The sequence below is a fragment of the Rhinopithecus bieti genome, unplaced genomic scaffold (genome assembly GCF_001698545.2).
Source record: "Rhinopithecus bieti isolate Rb0 unplaced genomic scaffold, ASM169854v2 scaffold_12088, whole genome shotgun sequence".
NCBI classification, from domain to species: domain Eukaryota; kingdom Metazoa; phylum Chordata; class Mammalia; order Primates; family Cercopithecidae; genus Rhinopithecus; species Rhinopithecus bieti.
In genome coordinates, this window is record NW_016807975.1 from 4839329 (window position 1) to 4856415 (window position 17087).

Genomic DNA, 17087 nt, shown 5'->3' on the forward strand with positions numbered 1-17087 from the left:
CTTATCAGGCTCTATTGCACTGGTTATTATCTTAATGCAATGCCATATTTTAAAATATTTTGGAATTTTGAATTATAGAAGACTTTTGAGTGAAAATTCTAACACAAGCCTTTTCTTGCAAAGTCTCTTTTTTTGGTTTAAAGAAGTTGCTTTACCAAGTTTTCTGGTTTCTTTTGTTCGTGCGATTCTTTGATTCTGCTTCCTTTTCCCTAGTTTTTTAGAATTTCAGAGAGTATTCCTAATTTGAAAATCTGGAATCTGAAATGCTCCAAAATCCAAAATGTTTTGAGTACCTCCATGACACTCTTGGAGCATTTTATATTTTTAGATTAGGGATGCTGAAGTGTTAAGAATAATGGAAATATTTCAAAATCCAAAACACTTCTGATCCCAGGCATTTTGAATAAGAGATACTCAACCTTTATTTCTGTGTGACAGCTTGGCACTTGGAGACCATTCTTAGTGACCAGAGTATTTTTTTGTTCAGTAATGTTCTGTTGCTTCTTTCAGTGTTATTTTTGAACCTTCTTCTCAAAGTAGTATTTTCCTGGATTCTGAGTAATGCATATTGTTAAGATGCATCTTAAGTCATTGCAGTTTTTTGAGATGGTTTGAATAAATATGCTCAGATTGGGTGTCTTTCAATCTTTAATTGTGTGTCATTAACCCCCATGACACACTGGATGCTCAGGTACAGGAATTCAAATGTTTGGATCAAATAGTGGCTTTCAAACCATTTCTCATTGCAAGGCAAAGTAAAAAAATTTCACTAGAGTATACATAATTCTTATTTTTCATTGAATAATACCCTTCTGTGTGCAATGCACTCAATTTTGTATTCTTTTCTTTTTAATACTGGATATATAGATTGGATGTAGCACACATAATCTTGTCTTGCTTCCATCTCTTTCCTGTCATTAATAGCATTTTAAAGTGGACTGCAAGACATTTCACGGAATTCAAAATACTGCTCCTACAATTTGAGTGTTTGGCCACAAGGTGTCAGTGGTGTGTCATAATTTTATAGTACCAGCAGCCTAGAAGAGATTGGGATTTAAGCTCCCTCTGCTTTTTAACGCACATTCATACTTATTAAAAAAAAAAAAAAACTTAGAATTTATTAATAGAATAGTTAAGACAAGCAATTGTAAAGCAGAATGTTTGAGGTACTTTAAATCAAACTTTAAGAAAGTAAACATTTAAAAAATATTTATTTATATCTGAATTGTTAGTCTTTTCCATTTTGATCTTAAACTTGGTTTTGAAAGAGAGGGTGGATTAGACTCTTTCTGCTTACAGTTTATCAAATGAATGTCCTAGCTCCCCCCCACACTCCTTTTTTTTTTGAGATGGAGTTTCGCTCTTGTCACTCAGGCTGGCATGCAGTGGTGCGATCTTGGCTCACTATAACCTCCACCTCCCAGGGTCAAGGGATTCTCCTGCCTCAGCCTTGAAAGAGTAGCTCGGAGTACAGGTGTCTGCCACCACGCCCAACTAATTTTTATATTTTTAGTAGAGACAGGGTTTCACCATGTTGGTCAGGCTGGTCTTGAACTCCTGACCTCAGGTGACCCACTCGCCTCAGCCTCCTAAAGTGCTGGGATTACAGGTGTGAGCCATTGCGCCCAGCCTGTCCCTGGTTTTCTTACTTCTGTAGGCCTCAGGTATGTTTAGTTGGATTACTTACATTTTTTAAGACAATTTGCATTCACTCATTTAGTCCTCAGAGGCCCAGGAAAATTTAAGAATTTGTCATGACTATTTGCCTGCTCTGGCAGTTCTTTCAGGGATAATTTTTAAAACCAGATTTAAAGGTGTAGACCTGGAAAATCTTTTTTTTTTTTTTGAGACGGAGTCTCACTCTGTCGCCAGGGCTGGAGTGCAGTGGCCAGATCTCAGCTCACTGCAAGCTCCGCCTCCCAGGTTCACGCCATTCTCCTGCCTCAGCCTCCCGAGTAGCTGGGACTACAGGCGCCCGCCACCTCGCCCGGCTAGTGTTTTGTATTTTTTGGTAGAGACGGGGTTTCACAGTGTTAGCCAGGATGGTCTCCATCTCCTGACCTCGTGATCCGCCCGTCTCAGCCTCCCAAAGTGCTGGGATTACAGGCTTGAGCCACCGCGCCCGACCTGGAAAATCTTAAACAATGAAACAGGGTAGCGCCCTTCCCCGTGGTTGTCAGCACATTTAATACTTCTTGAGATTTGTTATGTTGTAACCAACCATTTAACCATTTAACCAACCATTAAATCATTTAATCTGTGGGGAAATATCTGTTTCCTGTAAATCTGGTTATCTTGATATTCTTCTCAATCTTTTAACATTTGTTTGGTAAAGAATATGCTTGTATGGACATAGGTAAACTTGGAAGCCTAAGCAGCATACATTACCACCTATTTAGAAGCATTTGTTTATTTATTGACATATGTTGATTGTGAGCAAAACAGAAATGAAGTAAGATTGTCTTCAAGGGGTTTTCAGTTTAATATTTCATATGTACAGATAATGTAACACAAAGTCATGCCCCATTCCACATGAGGGGCATTGATAAAATGCTCTTGGAGATTAGAAGAAAGAATTTTCCACTGATAAAATACTCTTGGAGTTTAGAAAAAAGAATTTTCCTTTGACAGGGATGGGGTGGAATGAGAGATGGCTTTAGAGAAGAGGCACTACATCCTGAAAAGAAAAGTGCTAAGAGAGAAGTAGAAGTACTAAAGAAAATGGGGAGATAGGAGAAGGAGGTTAGACAGGAGGGGACTAGGCAGTAGTTTGAGTATTTAAGGTACTTGTTTAGAATTTGAAATGGAGATGTTAAGCAGGCAGATGGAAACCTAGGCTTGGATTCTGTACTGGAGCTGGGCTTGTAGACACAGATAAGTGATCAGAAGTAGTGATCCAAACTGTTGAACTACATGAAGTTGTCAGGCTAGAGCAGAGAATCCAAAGACAACCATCGAGACCAGCATCAGTTAATGGATGGTGGAAGAAAAAATGGGAGTCCAAGAGATAAAAGATGAGGAAAAAAAAATCAGCTTACTAAAAGATTAATGTGATGCCAGGGGGTGGGGAGAGGGGAAATGGGAATCGCTACTAATGGGTATGTGGTTTCTTTTTGAAGTGATAAAAAATGTTCTAGGGTGGGCGCAGTGGCTCATGCCTGTAATCCCAGCACTTTGGGAGGCTGAGGGGGACAGATCATGAGGTGAGGAGATCAAGACCATCCTGGCTAAAATGTTGAAACCCCGTCTCTACTAAAAATACAAAAAAATTAGCTGGGCATGGTGGTGTACGCCTGTTGTCCCATCTACTCAGGAGGCTGAGGCAGGAGAATCACTTGAACATGGGAAGCAGAGGTTACAGTGAGTTAAGATCGCACCACTGCACTCCGGCTTGGGCTACAGAGTGAGATTCCGTCTCAAGAAAAAAAGAAAAAACTCTGTAATTAGTGGTGATGTTTGCACAACCTTGTGAATATAGTTAAAACCACAAAATTGTACACTTAAAAATGATGGACTAGGTGTGTGGCCTCATACCTGTAATTCCAGCACTTTGTTGAGGCTGAGGCAGGCAGATTGCTTGAGCCCAGGAGTTTGAGACCAACCTGGGCAACATGTCGAAATCCCATCTCTACAAAAAATAACAAAAATGAACTGGGCATGGTCATGCATGTTTGTAGTCCTCACTATTTGGGAGGCTGAGGTGGGAGGATCACCTGAGCCTGGGGAGGTTGAGGCTGTACTCCAGCCTGGGTGACAGAGTGAGACCCTGTCTCCAAGAAACGGTGGTGAAATTTATGGTATGCTAATTGTATTGCAGTTTTTTAAAAAATAAGTGTAACAAGAGGCTTAATAATTGATCTTATATACAAGTGAAACAGGCTTAAATATGGAGATGAGAACCAGAAGAAAACTTTTAATCTTGTAAAATAGGTCCCAGTTTCAGTTTTTTTTTTTTTAAATAAAGTACATTTGTACTTTCTGGTGAGGTAGTTCCTAAATTTATGGAGAGAGCCTCAAAAGGATAGTTGATGAAAATAATTTTGTTTTGAGACCCTTTCTGGACTTTTTCTGATGACTCAGAACTTAGCATTTGTTGGGGAGAACAAATGATTAAATCTATCTACGTATCACATTTCATTTAATCATGACTACTCATTGTATTATTCTCCAGTTACAACAATAAAATTTTAATAGCATTTTATAATTTTCAAGGTACTTTTGTATGTGTATAAAGAGATATATAAAATATATAGGGGCAGGTATTTGTTAATAATTGTATTGGTTGAAAATTAGTAAATAATGGAGTTTTGTCTTTTACCCTGGATAAAACACTTCAGCTTTGGTTAAGTTTTATATGTAAGTGTAATAGTTTTTGCAACCTTAGAATACAAAAAAATTTGCAAATCAGATTTATTTATTGCTGATATACTCAGTTTTCAGTGTTACTTGTGAAGACTGAAAATACTGGTCATGTTTACCCTACCCTAAAATTAATGCCTTGGTAAAGAACCAGCATAGTTCACCTCTATATGTCATGAGTTCAACAGCCTCACCCTGAGTCCTCGTATCCCATACTGGCTGACAGACAGTGGTTCCTTTAAGGCAGATCAGTTTCTGCAGCAAAGCAGGGCATGTGGATCCTCTGACTGCCTGGGTACTTGAGGTGGGGAGGGGAGTGAATTCAGTCTTCCTTTCAGGCTAATGTTTATTCACACCACTGAGCCTTTTTTTTCCCCCCTGGGATATTACAACTATTGCATTACATGGGTCAGGTTCAAAATTGTTCCTACCTAGAAAATAGCTGCAACTGAATGGAGAAGCCTGATAATTCTCATTGAATGCTTCTCTCTACAGGAATTGACAGAAGAAGGACTGCCTTTTCTCATACTCTTTCACATGAAAGAAGATACAGAAAGTTTAGAAATATTCCAGAATGAAGTAGCTCGGCAATTAATAAGTGAAAAAGGTAGACAGATTAAGGTGTTTATTTTCATCATTTCTTTCTCTCTTTTTTCCCCCTTTCATCGTCTCCCCTCCCATTATTTTCAAATCACATAAACATATTTGGGTTAAAACTTTATTTTAGTGCATTCAAATGTGACAGTAAGGAGGCGTTAGTAGAGCAATAATAATAGTAGAGCGAAGTAGTGTTTTTTGTTTGTCTTCTAACCATTACTATTTTGGAGAGAAAAATCAAAGTTCATGAAAAGCAGGGTCATGAATGAGCATTAGTTCTGGGCACTTTCTTTCATTGCTTGTCTGACTCCTTTTCCGATGGACATTCCCAGAGATATTACTGAGAGAGCGTACACAGTCTGATTAGCGTTTATTTCTAAATGAAAGAAAGTTGAGTAGTTGTCTGTGGATTTCTCCAAAGCATTTAATGGAATTTGAGGTATCACCAGCTTTTCCTCTGTAGTTGGGGAACAAAGTCAAACAAAATAAACTAAAGTTACTGTATAGAGCTGCCCATTTTAGTCACATACTATCTTGCAGGTTGAATTCGACTAAAAATCAACCAGTACGGCTGGAATAGGCTGGTATGAAAATGGTCCCATGAGAATGGCTCATATATCAATTTGAACTTCCTGCCTAGAACCTGGTAATCCGCAAAGTAAATGATTGCCCATTTAAGGAAAGTAAAACATTCATTATAACCTTCAAATGTGGGCTAAGTCAATATGATTTCTAAAGAAGTTATACTTCGTGCCCTAAGAACTAAAAGCCTACCTATTTTAAGTGTTAGATATTTAGGTTTTAGTTTTTCTGATCTATATTACTGTTAAGAATGTTGGGGTGCTTTTTTAGTATGTCACTTTTTGTGAGCTTGCAATCTTATGAAAATACTATCAAGAAAATTTGAATTTACCTCTCAAAATTCTTTTTGTTTTAAAAGGTACAATAAACTTTTTACATGCCGATTGTGACAAATTTAGACATCCTCTTCTGCACATACAGAAAACTCCAGCAGATTGTCCTGTAATCGCTATTGACAGCTTTAGGCATATGTATGTGTTTGGAAACTTCAAAGATGTATTGTAAGTATTCATTTTGTTTTTTAAAAATTACTGAGATGTGTCTCAAAAATGAACTTAAAATAGTTGTTTTAATATTTTAAATAATCCTATGTTGGAACAGTAGGACTCTGTTAACTGGATGGGAGAGGTTTGGGTGACTGCTGCTTTTTTTTCACTATAGAGTGTGGTATAATTATGAACATTATGATATACCCTTGTAGAAATACCAACATTAAGTGATTAGGATTGATAATGAATGCTTGGATGATTAATGATTAATGCTTGGGAATCAGTCTCTCAAAGAACATTTTTGTCTTGTGAGAAATTAGCTCTATACTGAGTTTGGTCTTTGCCAAGCACATCAAGAAAAATAGCTTATAACCTTCGGGCAGGGTAAAGGAAATTGTGTAATAGTGCTGTTCATTCGTGACTGCACCTAGCAAGAACATTAGTAGTATTTATGAATCTTTTACTAGGCATTTCTAATGGCATATAGCTATGAACTGTTCCAAGAATAGGTAAGCTTTCTGACTCAATTCTCAGATATTTATAGTATTAATATATGTATAAGCTTTGTAGGTACTACAGATACTGAATTTTTATCAGCTTTGTGAGGTGTTAAATACAGTGGTTAAAAATGTAGATTTTTTTATATGAAAAGTTTAAGCAATACAGGTATTCAAATTAGACATTTTATTTTGAAAATTCATTTAAATGCCATTTTTATCTCAAAAGATTAAATTACACAGAGGATGATTTGTAGTCCTATGGCAGAATGAATTACCCCACTCAGTTCTAAATATTTCAGTGGAGATGTGGTTGTTTGGTAGAAGATTCCCAATCCTAAAATTATCTAGGAAGCCTAGATTTGAGTCCTACCTTGGGAAAGTCACTTAACTTCTCTGTTCTTGTTTCTTCATATATAAAAAATGGTTAATGATACCACCTACCTAATGGGATTGTTATAAAAATTGATGAGAGATAATGATTATGTTATAAACCATAAAGTAGTAACAAATCTTAGTTGTTCTTACTTTATCTATGCTCAGAAAGATAGCATTCAACCTATCAATTCATTAAATATTTAGCTATCTCTTCTGTATGACAGACATTGTGCTAAGAACCAAGGGTTTTTACTGAGACTGGGTCCCTGCCCTCAGAGAACTCATAACCAAGTGGAGGAAAGGGACAACCAGGTTAACAGGCAATTATGTTTTATTAAGGGATAAGTGCTCTGACAAGAGATCAACAGAGTAGTACCTGATCCAGGATTTCTGGCGATATTGATGCCCAAGGTAGGTATAAAGTTTTGTAGAAGTTTATCCCGGAGGTGAGAAGGAGACAGGGCTTAGAGAAAGGTGACATTGGCAGGAACAAGTTCAAGCGCTGTTGGTGAGTATAAGTGGAAAGGCGAATGCTGAGGGATGAGGTCAAGAGAACTAATTCATGAAAGTCCTTACATGCTGTGTTAAGGAATTTTGACTTTATCCTGAAAACCATGAAGAGCTAATGAAAGGTTTTAATCAGAGAGTGACATAATCAGATTGTTTTTTAAAGATTACTCTGGCTGCAATCTGGAGAATAGATTAGAGGGGGTCAAAATAAAATCTAGGTGACTGTTCAGTAATCTAGTCAAGAGTTGATTAGGAAAGTTAATCTCAGTGGACATCAGCAAGATGATAGAAAAGGACTTTCCATGTTCCTCTCACACAGAAATATCAAGTTGAACATACATCCATGCACAAAAATACCTTTACAAGAGCTAAGGAAACCAGGTCAGAGATTATAGTACCTGAGTGTAGTAAAGAAATGATGCATTGAACAGTCTAAAAAGGACAGTTTTATACTACTTGCACCACCCCTCACCCAACCCCAGGCAGCACAGTATGGAGAGAGATACCCTTCATGTGGGGAAAGGAGAAGGAAGTTAGCACTAAACTTTTCCTCAGACCCTAACACTTGGCTTGTCCTGGTAAAACTCAGTGCCAGAAAGGCTTCTGTAGCCCCAGACTCCAGGCTGGTACCCATGGACCGAGCATTTAGTCCCACCCTGGTGCCATGCTAGATCTCAAAGCCCCAGGTTGGATTCCAAAGCTGCAGGCCCCAGGCCTGCCCAGCAGACTCAGTCTCTGGATCTACTCCAGCACCAGGCCAATCCCAGTGACTCCAGGCTCCAGACCAGCTGCCCTCAGCCCTAATCATCAGGCTAGCACCCACAGACCCAGGGTTTAGGCTTATCCTAGTAGACTCCAGTGATGGACCAGCCTCCATGGACCCAAGTTCTAGGACCATACTTGTGGATCCAGGTTTCAGACTGGCCCCTGAAGCCTCAGGACGCAGGCTAGACTTTGCAGACCTGACTCCAGGCCAGCACCTACACACTCAGCCTCCAGGCCAACACAAGTGGTCCCAGGCTCTAGCCAGACTCCAAAGCCCTAGGCTTTCAGCCAGCCTCAGTGGCTTCAGATACCAGGCCAGCAACCATGATCCTACACTCCAGACAAGCTGTCATAGATCCTGATTCCACATCTGCCCCAGCACTAGGTCAACTGCAGGTTCCAAAGACCTAAGATCTAGGTTTGCTCCAGTAAACACAGACTCCAAGTTCACCCTAGTAGGCCCTGGTTCTAGGCCAGTCTCCACAGACAGAGGCTCCAGGACTACCTCTGCAGACCCAGGCTCCAGGCCAGTCCCCTGTGGACTCTTGACCCAGACCCACTCCCATAGACTCAGCCTATCCCAGTGGACCCAAGCACCAGGCTCATCCCAGTGCCTGGCTGGCCCCTGCAGACTCAGGCTCAAGGCCCACCCCAGTGCCAGGTTAGCTCTAGTGGACCCAGGCTTCAGGCCTACCCTGTTAGACGCAGGCCCATTCCACAGAACCAGTCAACAGGTCCACTCCAGTGGACCCAAGTTTCAGGCTTAACTCCATGGAACCAGGCACCGAGCTCACCCCCTTGCTGACCCAGGCACCAGGCCAGCCAGTGTGAAGACACTTAAGAGCAAGCCAACCTATGAACCATACCAGGCAGCTGGACTAGAATCCCTGAATGGACTGACTAGTGAAGGGCTTTCCCAGACAAAGCAAGTCAAAGACTAAAATAAGTCTCTACATCTTCAAATGCCCAGACATCAATGTAAGGCAATAAAAAATGAAAAACCAAGGAGACATAAACGTAACATCACCCAAAGAGCACAATAATCTCCCAGAAGCTGACCCAAAGAAATAGAGATGTATGAACTGCCTGACAAAGAATTCAAAATCATTGTTTTAAAAAGTAACATCCATGAACTTCAAGAAAATACTGAGAATTCAATGAAATCAGGAAAACAAGTTACCAAAATGAGAAGTTTACCAGAGAGATTGAAATTATATATTTATTAAAAATTAAACAAATTCTAGAGCTGAAGAACACAATGAATGAAAAGAAAATGTAACAGCATCACCAACAGAATTGAACAATTAGAAGAAAGAATTTAAACCTGAATATACAGGTTATTTGAAAACATACAGTGAAAGAAGAAAAAAAGAATGAAGAAAGTTTACGGAATTAATGGGACAGCACCAAAAGAGTAAATATTCAAGTTATAGGAGTAAATGAAGGAGAAAGGAGAAACAAAGGGGTAGAAAGCTTATTTAAAATGAGAAAAGCTTTGCAAATCTGAGGAAAGGTATAAGTATCTAGGTACAGGAAGGTCAAAGAACTCCAATCAGCTTTAGTTCAAAGACTACACCAACACATAAACTGTTGAAAATCAAGGACAGAGAGATTCTGAAAGCAGCAAGAGAAGAGCAAATGACATGTAAAGGAGTTCCAATACAGCTAGCAGCAGTTTTCTCAGCAGAATCCTTATAGACTAGAAGAGAGTGAGATGATATGTTCAAAAGTACTTAAGGAAGAAAACTGCCAACGAGCAATATTATATTAATACCTAGGAAAGCTGTCCTTCAGAAATGAAAGAGAGCTAAAGACTTTCCCAGATGAACAAAAGCTGAGGGAGTTTCATCAGACCTATCTTAAAAGGAATGCTAAAAGGGAGTTCTTCAGGCTGAAAGAAAAGGACAGTAAGTACTAACATGAAAACATGAAAGTATAAAACTCAATGGTGAAAGTAAGTATACAGTCAAATTCAGAATACTCTAAGCCTGTAATTGTGGTATATAAATCACTTATAGCTTTGGTATGAAGGATAAAAGACAGAACTATTAAAATAATAATAGCTACAATAATTTTAGGGATACACAGTATAAAAAGATGTAAATTATGACACCAGAAATTTAAAATGTGAGGAGGGTAGAGTAAAAGTGTAGTGTTTTTTTTTTTATGTGATAATTTTTTTTTTTTTTTTTTTTTTGTTTTTTGAGACGGAGTCTTGCTTTGTCACCCAGGCTGGAGTGCAGTGCCGACTCAAGCTTACTGCAAGCTCCGCCTCCCGTGGTTTACGCATTCTCCTGCCCAGCCTCCCGAGTAGCTGGGACTTACAGGCGCCTGGCCACCTTGGCCTGGCCTAGTTTTTTGTATTTTTTAGTAGAGGATTTTGGGTTTTCACCAATGTTAGCCAGGATGGTCTTTGATCTCCTCACCTCGTGATCCGGCCCGCTCGGCCTCCCTAAATGTTTTATCAGCTTAATAGCCTGTTATGAGCACAGGGGACATTAGTGAAGAAATATACAAAATAAAATAAAAATTAATACACTATATATAATTATATTTTATGTACAAAATCTCATTGGTGACCACAAAGCAAAAAAAAACTTTAGTAAATAAAATCAAAAGTATAAAAATAAGGAATAAAGTCATACCACTAGAGAAAATCACCTAATGCACAAAGGGCAGACAAGAGGAGAGGAAGAAAGCACAAAGGATCTACAAACAACAGTGGAATAATTACAAAATGGCAGTAGTAAGTCTTTACCCATCAATATTATTTTGAATGTTAATGGCTTAAATTCTCAATCAAAGACATAGAGTGACTAATGGATAAAAAACCAATACCAAGTATAAACTGCCTACAAGAGATTCCACTTCCACCTATAAGGGGACACAGGTAGACTAAGTGAAGGAAAGGTTTAAAAGATATTCTGGACATGGAAACCAAAAGAGAGGCAGGGTGCCATAAATTATATAGCATTTAGGTTCAAAAACTGTAAAAAAGGTATTGTATAATTGATAAAGGGGTCAATTCCAGCAAGGAGGTTATAATAATCAATATATATGGCATGCACATTGGAACACCCAAAATATATAAAGAAAAGATTAATACGATCTGAAGGAGACTCATAATACGTTAATAATAGAGACTTCATACCCACTTTCAGCAAGGGCCACATCATCCAGACGGAAAACAGGGAAAGTTTGGATTTCAACAGTTTTAGCTCAAATGGACCTAACAGACCTATATAGAAATTCTATTCAACTGAGCAAGATACTCTTCCAAGTGCCCATGGAACATTCTTAGGTTATAGGATCATATGTTAGGCCACAAACCAAGTTTATCAATTTAAGAAGATTAAAATATATCAAATATCTTTTTCTGACACAATGGGTAGAAGCTAGGAAATCCAATTAATTGGGAGTTAAATTGGAAAATTCACAAATACATGGAAATCAAACATGTTCCTGAACAACCAGTGGAGCAAAGAAGAAAATTAAAAGGAAATTTTAGAAATATCTCTGTGAAAAATGAAAATAGAAATACAACATACCAAACAAAACTTACGGAAGCAGCAAAAATTAGTTTTAGGAAGTTAGTTTTAACAGCAATAAACACCTAACATCAGAAAAACAAGAAAGATCTCAAACAACCTAACATTGTATCTCAAGGAACTAGTAAAAGAACAAAACCAAGCTCAAATTTAGTAGAAGGAAGAAAATAATAAAGATCAGGAGAAATAAATGAAATTGAATTAGGAAAAACAATTAGAAAAGAGCAACCAAACTATGAATTGGTTTTTTAAAAAAGATAAATTTTAAAAATTGTAGCTAGAAGAAAAGAGAGAAGGACTCAAAAAATAAAATAAGAAAGAAAGAGGGGAATTACAATGATACCACGAAAAATATAAAGAATAAGAGGCTACTATGAATAATTATGTGTCAAAAAAAAAAAAAAAAAAAAAAAAAATCAAAATTATAACCTAGAGAAATACTAGGACACATACAATCTACCAAGGCTGATCATGAACAGAAAATCTGAACAGACCTACAGCAACAATAACAAATAAGAAATTGATCAGTAATGAAAAGTCTCCCATCAAAGAAAAGCCCAGGACCGATGACCATTTTTCTAACACTACCAAAAATTGAAGGAAGGGAGAAACCTTTTTTTTTTTTTTTTTTGATACGGGAATCTTGCTTTATCGCTTCAGGCTGGGCGTGGCAGTGGGTGCAATATAACTCACTGCAGCCTCAAATCCTGGGCTTCAAGTAATTCACCTCAAGGACTCCCGAGTAGGTGGGATTACAGGCATGTGACATCATGCCAGCTTAATTTTGTTTTTGCTTTTGTAGAGACAGATTCTTGCTCTTTTCCAGCTGGTTTTCAGTTCCTGGCCTGCCTTTCAAGTGATCCTCCTACTTACGCTTTTCCAAAGCACTGGGTTGAGAGACATTGAGCCACTGCACTAGCCTGGAGCGCACTTTAAACCACATTCAAACGGTCAGACTACGACACTGCCAGAAAAAAATTACAGGTAATATCCCTTGATGAACATAGATGCAAAGTCCGTCACAAAATCCTAGCAAACTAGAGACCCTGTTATGGTCAATTGATTTTTGACAAAGGTGCAAAAGGTGCACTTTTCCCAGCATCCAAACGATTGAGAGAAAAGAGATCTCTTCAATAAATTGTGCTAGGAAGGAGTGGGGTAAATGGATATTCCACATGCAGAAGAATGAAATTGACCCTCATCTCACCCCAATACAAATCATCATCTCAAAATAGATTAAAGATATTAACATAAGGATCTGAAATTATGTAGCGTTACTGAAGAAACAGGGGAAAGCTTCGTGACATTAGTCTGGGGCCACAAACTTTTGGATATGACCCCAAAGCACAGGCAATAAAAGCAAAATAGAAAAATTGGATTACATCAAACTAAAAAGCTTCCTGCACAGTGAAAGAAATCTCAAAGTGAAAAAATCAAACCCTACAGGAATGGGAAAAAGGATTTGCAACCATAACTCTGATGAGGGGTTAATTTACTAAAATATATAAAGAATTCAAACAAGTCAATAGTAGAAAACCAACCTGATTGAAAATGGTAAGGCATCTGAATAAACATTCTCAAAATAAGAATACAAGTAGCCAATAGGTATATGAAAAAGTTGCTGGAACATCACTCATCAGTCAGGATGTTAGAAGGTGCTTGACAAACCCACAGAGTGGGGGAGAAACATTTCACAATCTTATACATCTGACAAAGGGACTATATCCAGATCGACAATGAACTCAAATCAGGTAAGAAAAAAAAAATTCCCAATCAAAAAGTGGGCTAAGGACTGACACCATAAATTCTCAAAAAGACACACAAATGGCCAACAAAGCATGGAAAAAATGCTCAACATCGGAGGCGGCCCTGTGCGGAGGGAGGAGGGCGGGGGCCGGGAGGGTGGTGGGGCCCGGGCCTTCTAGCACTGTAGGCGGTGCCTCCCGAGCTCGATGTCCACGCCCCGCCGCAGTGGGAATTTTTTCACGCTCCCCGCAAGTGGTCATCTGCCGTCTGTCCACGGGCCTCCCCCAAGGAGCTGCTGGAGGAGCGGCTGCGCCCGCTGCCCGCGCACAACTACTTCGAGTTTTTCGCCGCCAACTTGGGATGAAGAATATAAGAAGTTTTTAGAAACCTACTGTGTGGAGAAAGAGAAGACCAGTGTCAACCCTGAGACTCCTGGGGGAGATGGAGGCGAAGACAAGAGAGCTCATTGCTAGGAGAACCACACCTCTTTTGGAATATATTAAAAATAGAAAATTAGAGAAGCAGAGAATTCGAGAAGAGAAGCGATTAAGAACGGAGGAGGAAAGAGAAAAGAAACGTTTGCGGGAAGAGGAAAAAGAAAAATGCAAAAAAAAAAAAAAGAAAATTGCAGAGAAAGAAGTAAGGGTTAAGGTCACACTGCGGCAGTGACAAAGAGCACAGGGATGTGGAGAGATCTCAAGAGAAAGAATCTGAAGCACAAAGACACCATGTGGATAACAGCAGGAGGCACAGATCTCACCACGAGCCTGACCGGCTTTCCAGCAGGAGTGAAGATGAGCAGACATGGGGGAAAGAACCTGGCCAAGACAGAGGGAAGAAGGGGAGCCAGGACAGCGGGGCTCCTGGGGAGGCTGTGGAGAGACCAGGAAGAGCTCAGAGGTGTGAGGACGGTCCGGCACCCAGAAAGGAGAGACTGGCAAACCAGGACTGGCCGGCCTTGCAGCTAAGCTGTATGATCCGGGAGCTCGCTTCTCTATCATACAGGAAAAGCATTTGGTCCTATCTCACTAGAGCAAGAACTCAGCTACCATGAGAATGGCACCAAGCCATTCATGAGGGATCTGCCTCCATGACCCAAACACCTCTCATTAGGCCACACCTACCAGCACCTCCATGTTGGGGATAAAATTTCAAAAGATTTGGTGGAGACAAACCAACCATATGCAAAGCATAGAAGATGACTATTATAAAAGAGACAAAAGTGGTGGTGAGAATGTGTGAATAAAGGGAACCCTTCACACTGTTGGTGGAAATGGAGATTAGTATAGTCATTATGGAAAACAGTATGGAGTTTCCTCAAAAAAATAAAAATAGAACTACCCTATGATCCAGCAACCCCACTACTGGGTATCTATCCAAAAGATAGGAAATCAGTCTGTTGAAGAAATATCTGCACTCCTATGTTCATTGCAGCATTGTTCACAATAGGCAAGATATGCAATCAATGTAAGTGTCTGTCTACAGATGCATGGATAAAGAAAAGGTGCTATATATACACAATGGGATACTATTTAGCCTTAAAAAAGAATGAGATTCTGTCATTTGTAACAACATGAATGAACCAGGAGTGAACAGTACATTAAGTGGAATAAGAAGTCAAGCACAGAAAGACAAATACTGCATGATCTCACTCATGCAGAATATTAAAAGTTGAACTCATAGAGGTAGAGAGTAGAATGGTTGGTACCAGAGGCTGGGAGTTATGGGGATTGGGGAGATTTTTAAAAAAGGAAACTTCAGTCTTTTAAAGTGCATCTATAAAGGACCTACAGCTAATGTCATATCTAATGATAAAGGACCAAATGCTTTTCCTGTATGATAGAGAACTAGGCAAAGATGTTCAATCTCACCACTTCTTTTAGTATTGTACTGGAAATCCTAGCAAGTACAATAGAACTAGAAAATAAATGGAAGGCATTCAGACCTGAAAGAAATAAAAAAAGTAACTTTCTTTGTATATAACATGATTGTCTGTGTAGAAATTACCAACAAATCTATTAAAAACCTCCTAGAACTAATAAGTGATTTGAGCAGTATACAGGTTAACTTTTTAAAACATCACTTTTATTTCTATACAAAGACAATGAACAATTGGAAACCAGGATTTTGTTTTAAGTTCCATTTATAATAGCTCCAAAAGGAGGAAAAAAACAAAACTACCTAGATATAAATCAAGCAAAATGTGTACAGGATCTGTATGTTGAAAGTTACAAAATGCTGCTGAAGGAAATCCAAGACAACCAAAATAAACGAGGAAGCATACTGTGTTCATGGATTACAACACTCAATACAGTCAACTTGACCTATAAATTTAATGTGATCTCAGTCAAAATCTCAGCTAGATTCATTGTAGATATAGATAACCAGATTCTAAAATTTATATGGAAAGCTTAAGCCCGACTAGCTAAAACTGTTTTGAAAAAGAAACAAAGTTGGAGGATTCACATTACCTAGTTTTAAGACACAATATACATCTAAGGTAATTAATACAGTGCAGTATTGGTGAAATTTTATGTACATAGAGCCATGGAAGAGAAGAGAGGGAGTCCAGAAATAGACATACAAATATGGTAATAGATTTTTTTTAAATTATACTTTAAGCTCTAGGGTACATGTGCACAACGTGCAGGTTTGTTACATATGTATATATGTGCCATGTTGGTTTGCTGCATCCATTAACTCATCATTTACATTAGGTATTTCTCCTAATGCTATCCCTCCCCCCTCCCCCCACCCCACGCCAGGTGCTGGTGTGTGATGTTCCCTGTCTTGTATCCAAGTGTTTTCATTGTTCGATTCCCACCTATGAGTGAGAACACACGGTGTTTGGTTTTCTGTCCTTGGGATAGTTTGCTCAGAATGATGGTTTCTAGCTTCATCCATGTGCCTGCAAAGGACATGAACTCATCATTTTTTGTGGCTGCGTAGTATTCCATGGTGTATATATGCCACATTTTCTTAATACAGTCTATCATTGATGGACATTTGGGTTGGTTCCAAGTCTTCGCTATTGTAAATAGTGCCACAGTAAACATGTGTGCATGTGTCTTCATAGCAGCATGATTTATAATCCTTTGGGTATATACCCAGTAATGGGATGGCTAGGTCAAATGGTATTTCTAGTTCTAGATCCTTGAGGAATCGCCACACTGTCTTCCACAATGGTTGAACTAGTTTGCACTCTCACCAACAGTGTAAAAGTGTTCATATTTCTCCACATCCTCTCCAGCACCTGTTGTTTCCTGATTTTTTAATGATCGCCATTCTAACTGGTGTGAGATGGCATCTCATTGTGGTTTTGATTTGCATTTCTCTGATGATCAGTGATGATGAGCATTTTTTCATGTGTCTGTTGGCTGCATAAATGTCTTCTTTTGAGACGTGTCTGTTCATAGCCTTTGCCCACTTTTTAATGGGTTTGATTTTTTTCTTGTAAATTTAAGTTATTTGTAGATTCTGAATATTAGCCCTTTGTCAGATGGGTACTTTGCAAAAATGTTCTCCCATTCTGTAGGTTGCCTGGTCACTCTGATGGTAGTTTCTTTTGCTGTGCAGAAGCTCTTTAGTTTAACTAGATCCCATTTGTCTATTTTGNC

General features: G+C 38.8%; 1 protein-coding gene across 1 annotated transcript in view; it reads left to right on the top strand.

Moving 5' to 3' along the window:
* The window catches only part of ERP44 (endoplasmic reticulum protein 44), a 123478-nt gene that overhangs the window by 95066 nt on the left and 11325 nt on the right, over positions 1-17087 (top strand). Inside the window, exons 9-10 of the mRNA XM_017884332.1 lie at positions 4855-4966; positions 5897-6038. Coding sequence (XP_017739821.1) covers positions 4855-4966; positions 5897-6038 — 254 coding nt within the window. The remainder of the gene's footprint in view (positions 1-4854; positions 4967-5896; positions 6039-17087) is intronic.